At 57.9% G+C, this 12,594-nt stretch overlaps 4 protein-coding genes across 4 annotated transcripts; 3 read left to right on the forward strand and 1 right to left on the reverse strand.

Moving 5' to 3' along the window:
* Positions 1-2,077, forward strand: K452DRAFT_349159 (uncharacterized protein). Its single transcript, XM_033545579.1, has 6 exons — positions 1-332; positions 430-605; positions 666-713; positions 765-970; positions 1,025-1,354; positions 1,410-2,077. The coding sequence occupies exons 1-6, from the start codon at positions 127-129 to the stop codon at positions 1,953-1,955; spliced, it is 1,512 nt and encodes a 503-aa protein (XP_033401406.1). The 5' UTR covers positions 1-126; the 3' UTR covers positions 1,956-2,077.
* An 835-nt stretch (positions 2,078-2,912) lies between these two features.
* On the forward strand, positions 2,913-6,270 carry K452DRAFT_305669 (uncharacterized protein; the record flags this gene model as incomplete). Its single annotated transcript, XM_033542918.1, has 4 exons — positions 2,913-4,293; positions 4,356-4,836; positions 4,885-5,643; positions 5,700-6,270. The coding sequence occupies 4 exons, from the start codon at positions 2,913-2,915 to the stop codon at positions 6,268-6,270; spliced, it is 3,192 nt and encodes a 1,063-aa protein (XP_033401407.1).
* Positions 6,271-7,255: 985 nt separating this feature from the next.
* On the forward strand, positions 7,256-9,415 carry K452DRAFT_220602 (uncharacterized protein; the record flags this gene model as incomplete). The annotated part of the gene is made up of 6 exons (XM_033536470.1): positions 7,256-7,318; positions 7,377-7,547; positions 7,615-7,851; positions 7,901-8,549; positions 8,605-9,058; positions 9,109-9,415. 6 exons carry the CDS (start codon positions 7,256-7,258, stop codon positions 9,413-9,415), a joined length of 1,881 nt encoding a protein of 626 aa, XP_033401408.1.
* A 598-nt stretch (positions 9,416-10,013) lies between these two features.
* K452DRAFT_284061 (uncharacterized protein) lies at positions 10,014-12,454 on the reverse strand. The gene has a single exon (XM_033539882.1). It carries the CDS (start codon positions 12,421-12,423, stop codon positions 10,084-10,086), a length of 2,340 nt encoding a protein of 779 aa, XP_033401409.1. The 5' UTR covers positions 12,424-12,454; the 3' UTR covers positions 10,014-10,083.
* Positions 12,455-12,594: the final 140 nt, after the last annotated feature.

A 12,594-nucleotide genomic window follows, 5' to 3' on the forward strand; every position in this document is an offset into this window, starting at 1 on the left:
ATATAAACAAACACGCACCGCGCCCTCTCATCACCCGGAAACAGCCGCGACTTCTTCCATTCATACACACACACACACACACACACACACACACACACACACACACACACACACACAAACCATGCCATGGCGACGGCGCAGCAGCGCAGAGCCGCTCCCTGGGCGCTGCACGCGCTGCCGCACGCGTCGCTGAACGCGACATTTCGTGGGCGCAAACTCGGGCCCGTGGCTGCGTGGCGGGGGATCCAGTACGCGCGGGTCGGGGAGCGGTTTGCGGAGGCGGAGGGGGTGGACGACTGGGGCGGGGAGGTGGTCGAGTGCGCTGAGTATGGGTAAGTGGTTTGTTGGTTTTATTTTGTTGGCTGTTCTATTTTTTGCGTGGGGGGATGTGGGAGCAAAGGCTGACGTTATGTCATGGTGGTGGCCTAGGCCGCGGTGTCCGCAGAACGCCGTCGATGTGGGATATTTGCTGCGGTTGCCGGAAAAGGGTGTGGGGTTGGATGAGCATGAGGATGAGTTCGCCTGCTTGAATCTCGATGTCACGGGCCCGGCGGAGGTCGGGGAGCATGAGAGGGGCAGGCTGCCGGTCATGGTTTGGATTCATGGTATCGTGTTCTTTGGAATGGGGATTGTTGCTATTGATTGAGCTGATGGTGCTTTTGCAGGTGGTTCGCAGGTAGTGACGTTTGGCAGTGGAGCGTCAGGCGTCTGTGGTAAGCAATACTGTGTCTGATGACTCTATTATCCTGGCTAAGTAAGTATAGATGCCTACACTATTGTCAAGGACTCTTGTGGGGGCGACACGGGCTCGGGTTTGCAAAGGAGGCCTATCATCGTGGTATCCGTCCAGTATAGGCTCAACATGTTCGCATTTGGAGACGGAAAAGGCTCGCGGAATTTGGCGTTGAAGGATCAACGGCTTGCCATTGAATGGGTGCGAAAACATATTGGCGGGTTTGGCGGTGATCCGGTAAGTAAAATGACAGCGACTGCTTTGAGGGGATAGGCTGATAAATCAGCGCAGAACAACATTACAGTTGCCGGGGAAAGTGCAGGCGCCGTATACGCCCATGCTCAGGTTGTGACGGGAGCTCCGGTGCGACAGGCTATTCTCTCATCCGGGTCGCTGGGGTTGTCGCCTCCGCAGCCGCTGGAACGTGGTGAGACATTGATCAAAGCGATTGAAGAGAAGCTAGGCGCCGCTCTCAAAGATGTCCCTGTCGAAGCTCTCTTGAAAGCTCAAGCGGAGCTGAACATTAACAGCCTTTGGCTCCAGGAGGAGGCGGACCTGGAAGGGTGGGACACCGAGACAGGAAACACCCAAGCTCTTCTTATTGGCGACGTGGAATACGAGGTAGGAGACGAGAGATGAAACGGTGACGGGTGTTGTGCTAATCAGTCTGTTACAGTCGATAATATGGAGGAGGGGAGTCGAGGCGATGAGTGCGGGAGCGATAGTCGACGCCTTCGATCGGGCACCAGAGCTCCGGGGATTATATAACATCTCACATTCAGGGGCGTTGGACTTTATTCACGACGTTCGCTTCGGGCTACCCATCCGGCAGCTGAGCGAGGTCTGGCGATCCGCTGGCAAGGCAGTGTTTACGTACGTCATCGACGAAGCGAATCCGTGGCAGACATCGAGCCGTGCACACCATGCAATTGATCTACTTTTTCTTTTTGGCGGCGTCGACATGTCGTTCAGCGCTACAGCGGCAGCGGTGGGCTCGCGGCTGAGGGAGAAGTGGATTTGCTTTGTCAATGGCGAGGCGCCATGGGCGCGCGACGAGACCTTCGCGTTTGGGCCGTTCGGCGAGTGCAGAGGGCTCAGCGCCGGCGGGGTGGCAGCGCGGCGGAGGGTCGCGCACATGAAGGCGCTGTCGGACATGGCGGCAGCGAAAATTCACAGCGTGTTTCTGGCGGTGGGCGCGGGGCGGGTCAGCCTGTGGAATTGATTTGTTGTGTCAGCGTACCGCTGAGGGCCAGGTGGTTGCATGCGGCGGCGGCGGCCAAGCACAGGGGAGCTGAGGGGTAACTAGTTGAACTGGCAGAAATGGAAGAAGTCGGACTTGGCCGGAAGACGGAAGGTCATATGTAGCAGAGTAAATTGTTCACCCTCCTCCGCTGTCCGCCTCGCTTCTTCCTCGGGACCAATTTTTCGCGCCGACGAGGGCCTAACTAAATGCCCTTTCCAACGTAACTCTTCGAAAACTCCGCACCACTCCCTCTCACCCGCCGCACCTTACTCCGCCCGCCTCTGCAGACGCTCGCCCTCGCTCTGCCCTCGACCGTCGTGTGCCTTGGCCTATCCTGCACCACGCCGTGAGCACACGCGACTCCGGGCCAATTCCGCGCAGGCAAACACCTGAGCTGACGAGGTAGGTTGCGACTGCCGCACAGCGCAGACACCCTCCCCGCCTGTTTGCCCGTCGTACGCCATCTTCTCCTCTCTCCCCGCTGCCGGCCGTGTCCGTCGCTCCCTGTTGGCACGCCTTTTTTTCTTTTTTTTTTCTTCCCTCTTCTTCCCACTCTTGCTCGTGTTAACCCAACCGCCTGCGCCCGACTCACACACTCCCCTCCATCTCCCGCTGACGAACTGGCGCCTAGTTCTTCCTCTGACCCTCAGCCGTAGAGCTTGCCGTCAACGCCCGTTTCCGCCCATCACCCGCTTCCGCACACGTATCTTCAGTGCAGCGCACCCCCCAAAAAAACTCCCAGCGGACGTGCCTGGATCGGCAGCTAAGGCCCTTGCCCGGTGCGGAGAGGTCGAGCGCAAAGCCTCTCCGGTCACAAATTGTCAGCTTGTCTGTCTGTTACCGCAGTTTGACCCAGGCGCACACAGTTGCTTCCTAAACCAAATTTCCCTTAAATCACGATACCCAGTGTGACTGCAAGGTCAAAAAGCACCAAAAATGGCAGCATCATTTTCCTATGCGCAAGCCGCCAAGGGCATCGTATCGAACACTACTTCCACCTCTCAATCCAGCAAGACGCCTTCCGGCACGACTACGCCGGCCGTTGCTTCGGAGCCTAATGGCTTAAACTGGGCTGAGGACGGCGAGACTGATGACCATGCGGCCGAGAACAACGCAGAGGATGCAAACAAGACGGAGGAAGCTGCTGCTAACGATGCTCCATCCTCGTCCCAAAAGCCGGCAGCGAACGCGCAGCCAAACGGCGATTCCGGAACTTCGTCGCCCAGTGTGGGCGCATCATCATCTTCCGTGACGACCAAGGAGGACGACAGCTCTTCGGTCCCTAACGCTTCCTCTGATTCCACTTGGGACAGCAAGTCACAGGCATCGAATGCGGCCGAAAAGTCCAACGAACAGTCTGGTGCGTCCGAGAAGGGCAAAGGCAAGGAGAAGAAGAAAGAGAAGGAGAAGCCACCAGTTGTTCTTCAGGAAGCCCCTCTCCCCGCAGTGAACATCTGGAAGCAGAGAGCGGAGGCCCAGGCTAAGACTACACCGGCTCCCAAGCCTGCTGCTTCTACCCCCAAGCCTGCCCAGACGGGTGCGACCAAGGCTTCTACTGACAAGGCGGCTGAGCCCGCCAAGGCCGATGCCAGGCGGAAGAGCAAGGTGATTGATGAAAGCGAAGTGTCCAAAGTGGGTGGAAAACCCCAGGGAGATAAGCCGCGCCGGGCTGCGCAGCCCACTACTGCCGCACAACCTCCACCTGTGAAGGACCAGGAATCCTGGCCCACTCCTGAAGATGTTCTGAATGAGGACCAAAGGAAAGCCCAAGAGAAGACCGACAAGCCCGAGAAGGATCGCGTGGTCGCAGCTCCCAAGTCGCATGGCAAGAACGAATGGGTTTCGATGCCATATACTCCGTCTGTTGTTTTCAACACCCCCTTGCCCAACACGAATCCAAGGAGAGGAGGTCGTGGCGGCAGCCGTGGCGGTGCCGCGGTGGGAGGCCGGCCTACCCCCAACGGTGCTAGCAACGGTGTGGCTACGGAAAGAGACTTTGTCAACGGAGAACAACCCAGACGTGGTAGGGCTGACGGTGGTTCCGCTCAAGAGGCGTCTGGCAAGGTGAAGAGGACCGCCAGCGCCAACTCCCAGGCCCCGGCCGGTGGTGAAGCCCAGCGTAACGATGCGAGTGTGCAGACAGTTCGGTCTTCGAACGCTGACAATGCCTCTGGCCTCTCTGGCTCTCAAACCGCGCCTCGTAACAACGCCCCTCGCCAGAAGGGCAACAGGAAGTTCGATCAAGCGGCTTCCGAGAAGCGCAACGACGACTCCGTGTCTCCATCCGATTTGTTGCCCAATGGTGCGGGTTCATCAGGTTAGTCATCCTCCCTCTCTCGTAAATTTTTGCTCTTTATCGCTAATCTTTATTTTCTCCAGAGCAAGGTCGCAGGAGGTCATTCTCTCAAGGTGATGGCCAACAAATGCCGTCGCGTGGTGCTGAGCGCCGTGCCGGCCAGTTTGGTTCCATTTCTGGCCGAGAAAGAGGTGAAAACCGCGGTCGTGGAAACATGCGTGGAGGCCGTAACGGTGCTCATGGCTACCAGAATGGCCACCACGCTAGCTATCCTAACGCTCATTCCTTCGGTCTTCCACGCTCGCCTACCGGCTACAGCGCGGAGTTCTTTGGACAGGGCTCGCAGCAGCAGCGTGGCTACCGCGGCAACAACGCTCGCTCGCAGTCGATGCAGGCCGATACCATGTTTGGCCGTCCTCCTGCCGGCTACCCTGGCGCCCCGGGAATGAACCCACTGCAGACATACGGCCTTTACGATTACTCGATGCAGCACCCTATGAGTGCAGTGCCTTTCAACTACCAGATGGACCCGTACCAAATCGCGCAAACTGTTCTGATGCAACTGTAAGTACCAAATTGCCCATGTCACGTTCTATAATACTGATTTTTAAGCGAATATTATTTCTCTGTGGACAACCTGTGCAAGGACATGTACCTGCGCAAGCACATGGATTCTCAGGGTTTCGTTTTCTTGACCTTCATCGCCGATTTCAACCGCGTGAAGCAGTTGACCACCGAACTTGATCTCATCAGATATGCCTGCTGTTTGTCAAAGACTATCGACTACAGAGTCGGCGCGGATGGCAAAGATAGGCTGAGGAAGCGCGAGGGCTGGGAGCAATGGGTCCTGGCTATGAACGACCGTGATGCCTCTGCGCAGAATGAGGGACCTGAAGAGGTCAACCAACCCCAGATGCCTCAGGTTCAGGCGGCGCGTTTCCCGGGCTTCCCTGGCGGTATGCCCGTGAGCCCTCCGTCGGAGGCTTTCCAGCCTCTCAACGGCATGGTGCAAGGAGCTTCGCCCGTCAACGGCGGTCCTGTCGGATCTGATCTCCCCAATGGCGGCGCCTATCCCGAGACGAGCCAGCTTCCTTCGATGAACGTGGGCGCAGTGCCATCGTTTGCTCCCGCTGCGGCGTCCAACGGCATGAACCCCGAGGCGGACACGTTCTCCGATGCGCAGACGAAGGGATTGACCGTTATCGTCCGCAAGCGCGACCAGGCAACTGAGAAGCAGCCACCCTTCCACACGGACGCCTCGCGCACCTTTTCTGACGGCGAAGTCGATGGCAAATCAATTGCCAAGGAATTGCAAAAGACCGACACCAAGCAGGCTGAGGCTCAGACTAACGGTCACGGCCCAGTCGAAGCGTAAGCTCTGTCGTGCAAGCGCAATGGGAGCTGTGTCGTGCTAACGGCACGGTCAGGAATGAGGTTCGGAAGTCTGACGTCCTCACGAGATCATTAACTCCTGCTACACCTGGAAATTCCACAATGCGGCTATATTGGGTCAAGGGTCAGGAGAGTCCTGTTGAATCCGAATCCTTGCCCCAGGACTCCAAAATCGTGCTTTACAACGAACTATACAGAACAGCTCTCGTTCGACGAGATGCCGCTGCTGTTGGAAAATGCCCGTACGACATGGATGTTCTCTTCCAATTCTGGTCTCACTTTCTTATTCGGAACTTCAACACACACATGTACGATGACTTTCGTCGGCTGGCCCTCGAGGATTACGCGCACCGCGCGTCCGACGTAGGCCTGAAGAGCCTCATCAAGTTCTACGGCGAGGCGCTCTCTAGTCAAACCGTTGTCATTCGAGAGCGCGTTGCGCAGCATTACGTGGATTTGATCAAGTCCGAAAGCTCCGAGGAGAACAAACCCGCCTTCAACCAGCTCCAAGCAGCCTGGCGAAACCGGAAACTGAACTTGAAGAACCGCAAGAAAATCAGCGCTTTCATCGATGAAGAGCTCAAAAATTCCCTGGATTCACAGTAATAATGCCCCATCCTCCGCTTGCACGAACCGCATACGAACTCTCGATTTGATCCCATTCCGCACTTGTACACCACCTTCCAGCGAACCATAGTTGATTTGCCTTTTTCTTTTCTTTCTCTGCTCTTTTCATCCCATCCGGCTTGCTGGTTCTTTGAACACTGCTTTTACTGCATCCTGGGTCGCGGCCATACTTGCTTTCCACCAAAAAAGTTTCCCGATGGCGTTTTAATGCGGGCATACGGGGCCAGATGCATCTCCTGCTTTTGCTTTGCTATGCTCTTTAGTTCTGAAAATAGAAATCCACGATCAGCCTTAAGCTGAGCACCGATGGATCTGCTATACCGTAGGGAAAAAATGGAAAGGCTCGGATTCTTCAATGTTGACGTCACCGGAGGAAGGCGGGTGGAAGAGCGGTCCATGACCCCGATCTTGTTGTCTCAGGCCTTCATTCCGTCTACGAGTACCTTTGACGCTGTGTGCCTAGCTACGCGCTACCGTGTGTTTTTTTTTTCCTTCGTTCCGGGTGAAGGCAATGTGCTGATCGGCGGCGGTGGCTGATTTCTCGCGTGGATGTGGACGGGCAGCTAAAAATGTCTGAGCGCGGTCAATGACGTACGGCGCGCGAGTGGCTATTGATAGAGGCTTGGAGGGCCCCCGTCGCAACCCCCCACCGGATCCTGGAGAGCTGGTCGCCTGGTTGGCTGGCGGACGCTGGGGCAGAAGCGCATGGTGACGAGGCACAATCGGATCTGGGAGTTTCGAGCAGCGCCGCGGCCTGGTTGATCTGCATGTTCCTGAGTCAAAGCGCGGCAAGCGAGTCTTACATCGCCGAAGTTGCAAGGCGCCGCTAGCGTGACGGGAGCTCACCTCGTCACGTCCTCCCACTTTGCGCTCCCGCCTTCACAGCATCTTATATGGCTTTCTCCTTTGCTCCTTGACTCTCCACTCTACACCCTCCCTCCACGCGACACCTCCCATCATGGCAATGGGGCGCGACAAGTTCGCGAGACAGTCTCTCGGCCCGTCGCTTCACAGCCATATCAAGCAGGTAAGATGCCTTGCGCGCGCCCATGCCGCCGCGCCGCATCGCTGACAAGCCTCTCTAGGCGCGCGTCCTCATGGTCGGCGCTGGTGGTATCGGCTGCGAGCTGCTCAAGAATCTCGCCCTCACCGGCTTTGGCAACATCCACATTGTCGACCTCGACACGATCGATCTGTCCAACCTCAACCGTCAGTTCCTCTTCAGGCACGAACACATCAAGAAGTCCAAGTCGTTGGTATGTCACTTGCGCCGAGGCCAGGTGAAGAGTGCTACATGTGCTGACCCGTCACCTCACGCCACAGGTCGCAAAGGAATCCGCCGGAAAGTTCAACCCTCACGTTAACATCGAAGCGCACCACGCCAACATCAAGGACCCCCAATTCAACATCGACTGGTTTCAGAGCTTCGCGATCGTCTTCAATGCGCTGGACAACCTCGATGCGAGACGTCATGTCAACAAAATGTGCCTGGCGGCAGATGTGCCGTTGATTGAGAGTGGCACCACCGGCTTCAACGGTCAGGTGCAAGTCATTAAGAAGGTGAGGCACGAGCCACGTGGTGTGAGGTACAGCCGCTCACTCTTCTCAGGGTAGAACCGAATGCTATGATTGCAACATCAAGGAAACCCCTAAGAGCTTCCCCGTTTGCACGATCCGCAGCACGCCGAGCCAGCCCATTCACTGCATCGTTTGGGCCAAAAGCTACCTCTTTACGGAAATCTTTGGCATCAGCGAAGACGAAGCGCCCGAGCTCGATCATACTGAAAGTTCGGAGAATGCGGAAGAGATTGAGAATCTGCGCAAGGAGGCGCAGGCTTTGAAGAACATTCGCAAGTCCATGGGCTTGGAGGAATTCCCGAAGAAAGTCTTTGAGAAGGTCTTCAAGGAGGATATCGATCGTCTGCTCTCAATGAAGGACATGTGGGCGAACAGAAGGGCCCCAGAGCCCTTGGAGTGGGAGAAGCTCACGCAAGAGGCTCTGGGTGTTGGACCTACGGTTGCACAACAAGATCAGAGCGTCTGGACTACGTCAGAGAACTTCGTAGTCTTTTGCGACAGCTTGCGGCGCCTCAGCAATCGGCTGGAGGAGTTGAGGGCGAATGCAAACGTCGGCAATGCCCCTCCTGTTCTGAGCTTCGACAAGGATGACGTCGACACGCTGGACTTTGTCGCGGCGGCCGCGAATCTCAGATCTTACATTTTTGGCATTGAGACGAGGTCCAAATTTGACATTAAACGTATGTGTATTGAGCGAGCCCATCTCCTTTGCCGCAGCGAACTAACGTTTTCCAGAAATGGCTGGTAACATCATCCCTGCTATCGCGACCACTAACGCAATGACTGCCGGACTTTGCGTCCTGCAGGCCTTCAAGGTGATGAAAGACGAGTACGACAAGGCCAAGATGATCTTCCTTGCCCGTTCGGTCGACCGCGTCATCTCATCAGAACCATTGCATCCACCGAAGCCAGAGTGTCCGGTTTGCAGCGTTGCTCAAACCAAATTAGAAGTTGACACTTCTCGCGCAACGCTGAAGGATCTTGTCGAAAACTTTCTCAAGTTGGAGCTCGGCTATGGCGAAGAGTTCAGCGTTAGCACTGATGCCGGAATTCTCTATGACCCGGAGCTAGACGACAACCTGCCTAAGAAGTTCAGCGAAGTTGGAATCAAGGGTGACAGCTTTATCACTGTCATTGATGAAGAGGACGACAATCCGAGGGTGAACCTCGTTCTATCCATTGCAGAGAAGTAGGTTATACATTGGGGAAATCAAAAGTAATGAAACTAACACGACCCAGGCCTATCAGCGAAGGCGACAAGGTCATCAACCTGCCAACGAAGCTAGAAATTCCCCGGAAGCCCAAGGCGGACGTGGCAGCCACGAACGGCAATGGAATCACCGCGACAAACGGCGTTCAGGACAGCCTAAGCGACGGCTTCAAGCGCAAGCGCGAGGCTGAAGACCTGAGCAACGAAGACGTGCAACGCCGCAAGATGGCCAAGGTCGCGGAGGGAGGACCGTCCAAGGTCCCGGCTCCCGTCGACGACGTAATTGTCTTGGACGATGACGGCTCTGCAGGCCACATCATCATCGACGACGACTGAAGAGCACGACCACCTCTCCACCACCCCAACAACTTCACACACGATACCTCAGCCTCGTACGTACACGTACACGCGTGCGCTTTGCTAAGTTTTTACACTCAAGCGATCTTCTTCGGCTCTAGTGAGGCAGGTTTTTTGCCGCCAGCCCCCCATTTTGCCCACACCCCCGAAGGAAGGAGAACCCCCCCTTCAAAATCAGAAGCGACTTTGCGATATGTCCTAGGTTTCTTCATGCATGCGCCAAGAGTAGAACTGATTTTTTCTGCACTAAGTAATCCCATCCCCATGCCCGAGCATTTTTTGGGTCGGCGCTCCCGGGCAGGGGCCATGGGCGAGAGAGCGCACCACAAACAAATAAATTCGAGCCAGTTTATGATGACCAAAAACATCCCCCCCGTTTCCTCCTGCCATGGCAATTTTTGTTTTTGAGAAAGTGTTGTTTGTTTGTTTTGTTTTATACCCAAAAAGACCTGGTGAGAGCCTCCGCCACTAGTCCATCAAATCCATATACCTAGCTTTTTTTTTTTTTTTTTTTTTTTTTTTTTTTTTTTTTTTTTTTTTTTGTTTTTTTGCGTTGTGGGTTGTGGTGCCTGGAGGGGGGGGGGGGGGGGGGTGTTAGAGCCGAATCATAACAAGGCGGAACAAGACAGGAAAGCAGGAGAGGAGCGTCACTTCGCCGCCACCACCACCGTGTCCGCGTCTTTGCGGCCCTCGTCTCTCCCTTCAGCACCACCCTCCAGCGCCACCACCCCCGCAGCCTCCTTAGCCTCGCCCTCCTTCCCCGCTCCTCCTGCCTCTCCTCCTCCGCCCTCCCCATCCCCCTCCCCTTCCCCATCATCCTTCTTATCCCCCGCAAACCCCCCCGGCACCCCCCTAGCCACCGCCCACCGCCCCTCCCTCGCGCCAACAAAACACCCAAGCAAACTACTCCAGCGGGCCGTCCCATCGCGCACGAACCGGCGCAACCCCTTAAACGCATACGCGTCGGCGTACGCCAGCCCCGTCAGCGGGTCGCGGTACCGCGCCGGCTGCGCCGTGATGACGCACTGCGTGCGCGGGGGATGCAGGAGGTGGGAGCGGGAGCCGCGGCCGGGGCGGGTGCCGGGCGGGAGGTGCGGGTAGGGGGGGAGGGTGGTGGGTGCGGTGGCGGGCCAGGCGAGGAGCGTGCGCGTTAGGAAGGCTTTGTCTCGTGTGAGGGCGTTGTGCGTGTGTGTGCTGTGTGTGGTGGACGCTGCGCCGCCGGCGGTTTCGGGCGAGGAGAGCGTGATGAGGTTGCGCGTGGCGCGCTGGATGGTGCGTTTGGTGAGGGGGGCGGGGGGGAAGGGCAAGGGCGTGGGCGTTGATGTGGATGTTGGTGCTGGTGCGCCTGTTGTTGCTTCTGCTGCTGCTTCTGTTGCCGCGGAGGGTTGCTGCGCGTCTGTGTCTGTGTCTGTGGCTTGTGGGGCAGAGGCAGGGTCGTGTTGCTGTTGTTGTTGTGGTTGTTGTGTAGGTTGTTTAGGCGGCGCCGAAGAAGACTCCAGACGATGCGGTAGTGCTGCCAGCGCTGGCGCTCCCGCTTCCCCTCCCCCCTCCTGCGATTGCGTTGCTGGCGGCGCGGGGGTCGCGGCCGGAGCGCTGGTGCGCCGGGGGCTCTGGGGCGGTTCGGGCGCAGCGGCGGCGGTATTGGACGTCGTCGTCGTCGTCGTCGTCGTCGGGTCCCGCGAGGCCCAGTCTAGGATGCCGTCGAGGAAGCCGCCGGGGGTTGCTTCCGGGGGTGGGAACATGATGCTGTTGCCGAAGGACTGGTGGATGGTGGTGGGTGGGGCGGCGAAGGAATCGGGCTTTTTGGCGTCTGTCGGTTGGGGAGGGGTGGTGGTGGTGGTCGGAGGTGGCGGTGGTGGTGGTTGTTGAGTCGACACAGTAGTGTCGGCGGGAGTTGGTTGTGGTTGTGGTTGAGGTTGGTTTTGATTACTGGTAGCTTGCTCTTGGTCTCCGCTAGGGGCTTGATCCTGCGTCGACGCAGCATCTACTTGGGGTGTATTGCCTTCAGACGCCTCCGCCTTTACGGGTGTGGGCGTGGGCTCTTCTTGGAGGAGGTCAAGGTCTTCAACCTTGCAATTTTCCTTGCCGACAAACTTGAGCTTGTCATTTACCCAGATCGACGGGCCGCTGTAATAGCGTATGAAGGCGCCCTCTAGCTTGCGGTTCTTCAAAGCCTCCAACCGCGCCTTGTTCTCCTCGACCTTCCGCCGCTCCGCTTCCTCCCACCGACTCAGCGTCTTGCTGTTCCGCTTCTCCACTCGCGCCGCCTCGGCCAGCCGTTCTTCCTGCGTCATGGGCTTCGGCTGGCCCTGCTCCTTGCGCTGCTCCGCCTGCCTCATTGTCTCCAGCACCTCGAGCCTGTGCCGTTCCTTCTCCTCGAGACTCTGCGCAATCATCTGCCTATTCTGGACCGAGAGCTGGCGCGACGACGACCTGACAGGGCCCACGTGCACTTCAGGCAGCCATGAGACGCGCTCCGATTTCTTCTTCGGGCGCGGCGGTGGAGCCATGGAACCAGGCGCGGCCGCAGCAGCAGCAGCCGAAGGCCCGGACCCCGTCTTCGCTCTCTTCTGGCGCAGCGCGCTGGCGGCGAACGGGTCCTTGCGCTTCTTGCGCTGCGCGGCCCGCTGCTCGCGCTCCTCCTTGCGAATGACCTTTTCGCCGGTATCGTCGTCGTCGTCATCGTCGTTGGCGCCCTCGTCCTCGTCCTCGTCGCCCGAGCTCTCCAGCGCTATGTCGCCCTCGTCCTCGACGCCGTACGCGCCAAACTCGTCGTCGTCGGCAAGCTCGGCCCAGCCCTCGCCGCCGTAGAACTCGACCATCTCGGCGTTCTCCTCGTGCCGCTCTTCCTGGTCCAGCAGCTTGCGCATCCAGTTGCCGGCGTTGGAGCGGCGCGCGCGCGTGACGACCATGGCGGGCTCGCCATCGTCGGAGCCTTGGTTCTCGGGCGAGGGCTGCCGCGGCTTCGTGGGCTCGGAGTCGGCCATTGTGGTGGATTGGCGTGTCGCGCGTGTCGGTCGACCGTGACGTTGATGAGTGGTGAGAGAAAGCGCGACGGCTGCGGGTCGCAGGCAGGTGGACCGAGGCTAGGTACGCGCTTGCTGGCGCTCAGGCCAGGAGCTATGTACATATAGTCACCACGTTGAACTAGTCCGCAA

This window comes from Aplosporella prunicola, assembly GCF_010093885.1.
Source record: "Aplosporella prunicola CBS 121167 unplaced genomic scaffold K452scaffold_4, whole genome shotgun sequence".
NCBI classification, from domain to species: Eukaryota; Fungi; Ascomycota; class Dothideomycetes; order Botryosphaeriales; family Aplosporellaceae; genus Aplosporella; species Aplosporella prunicola.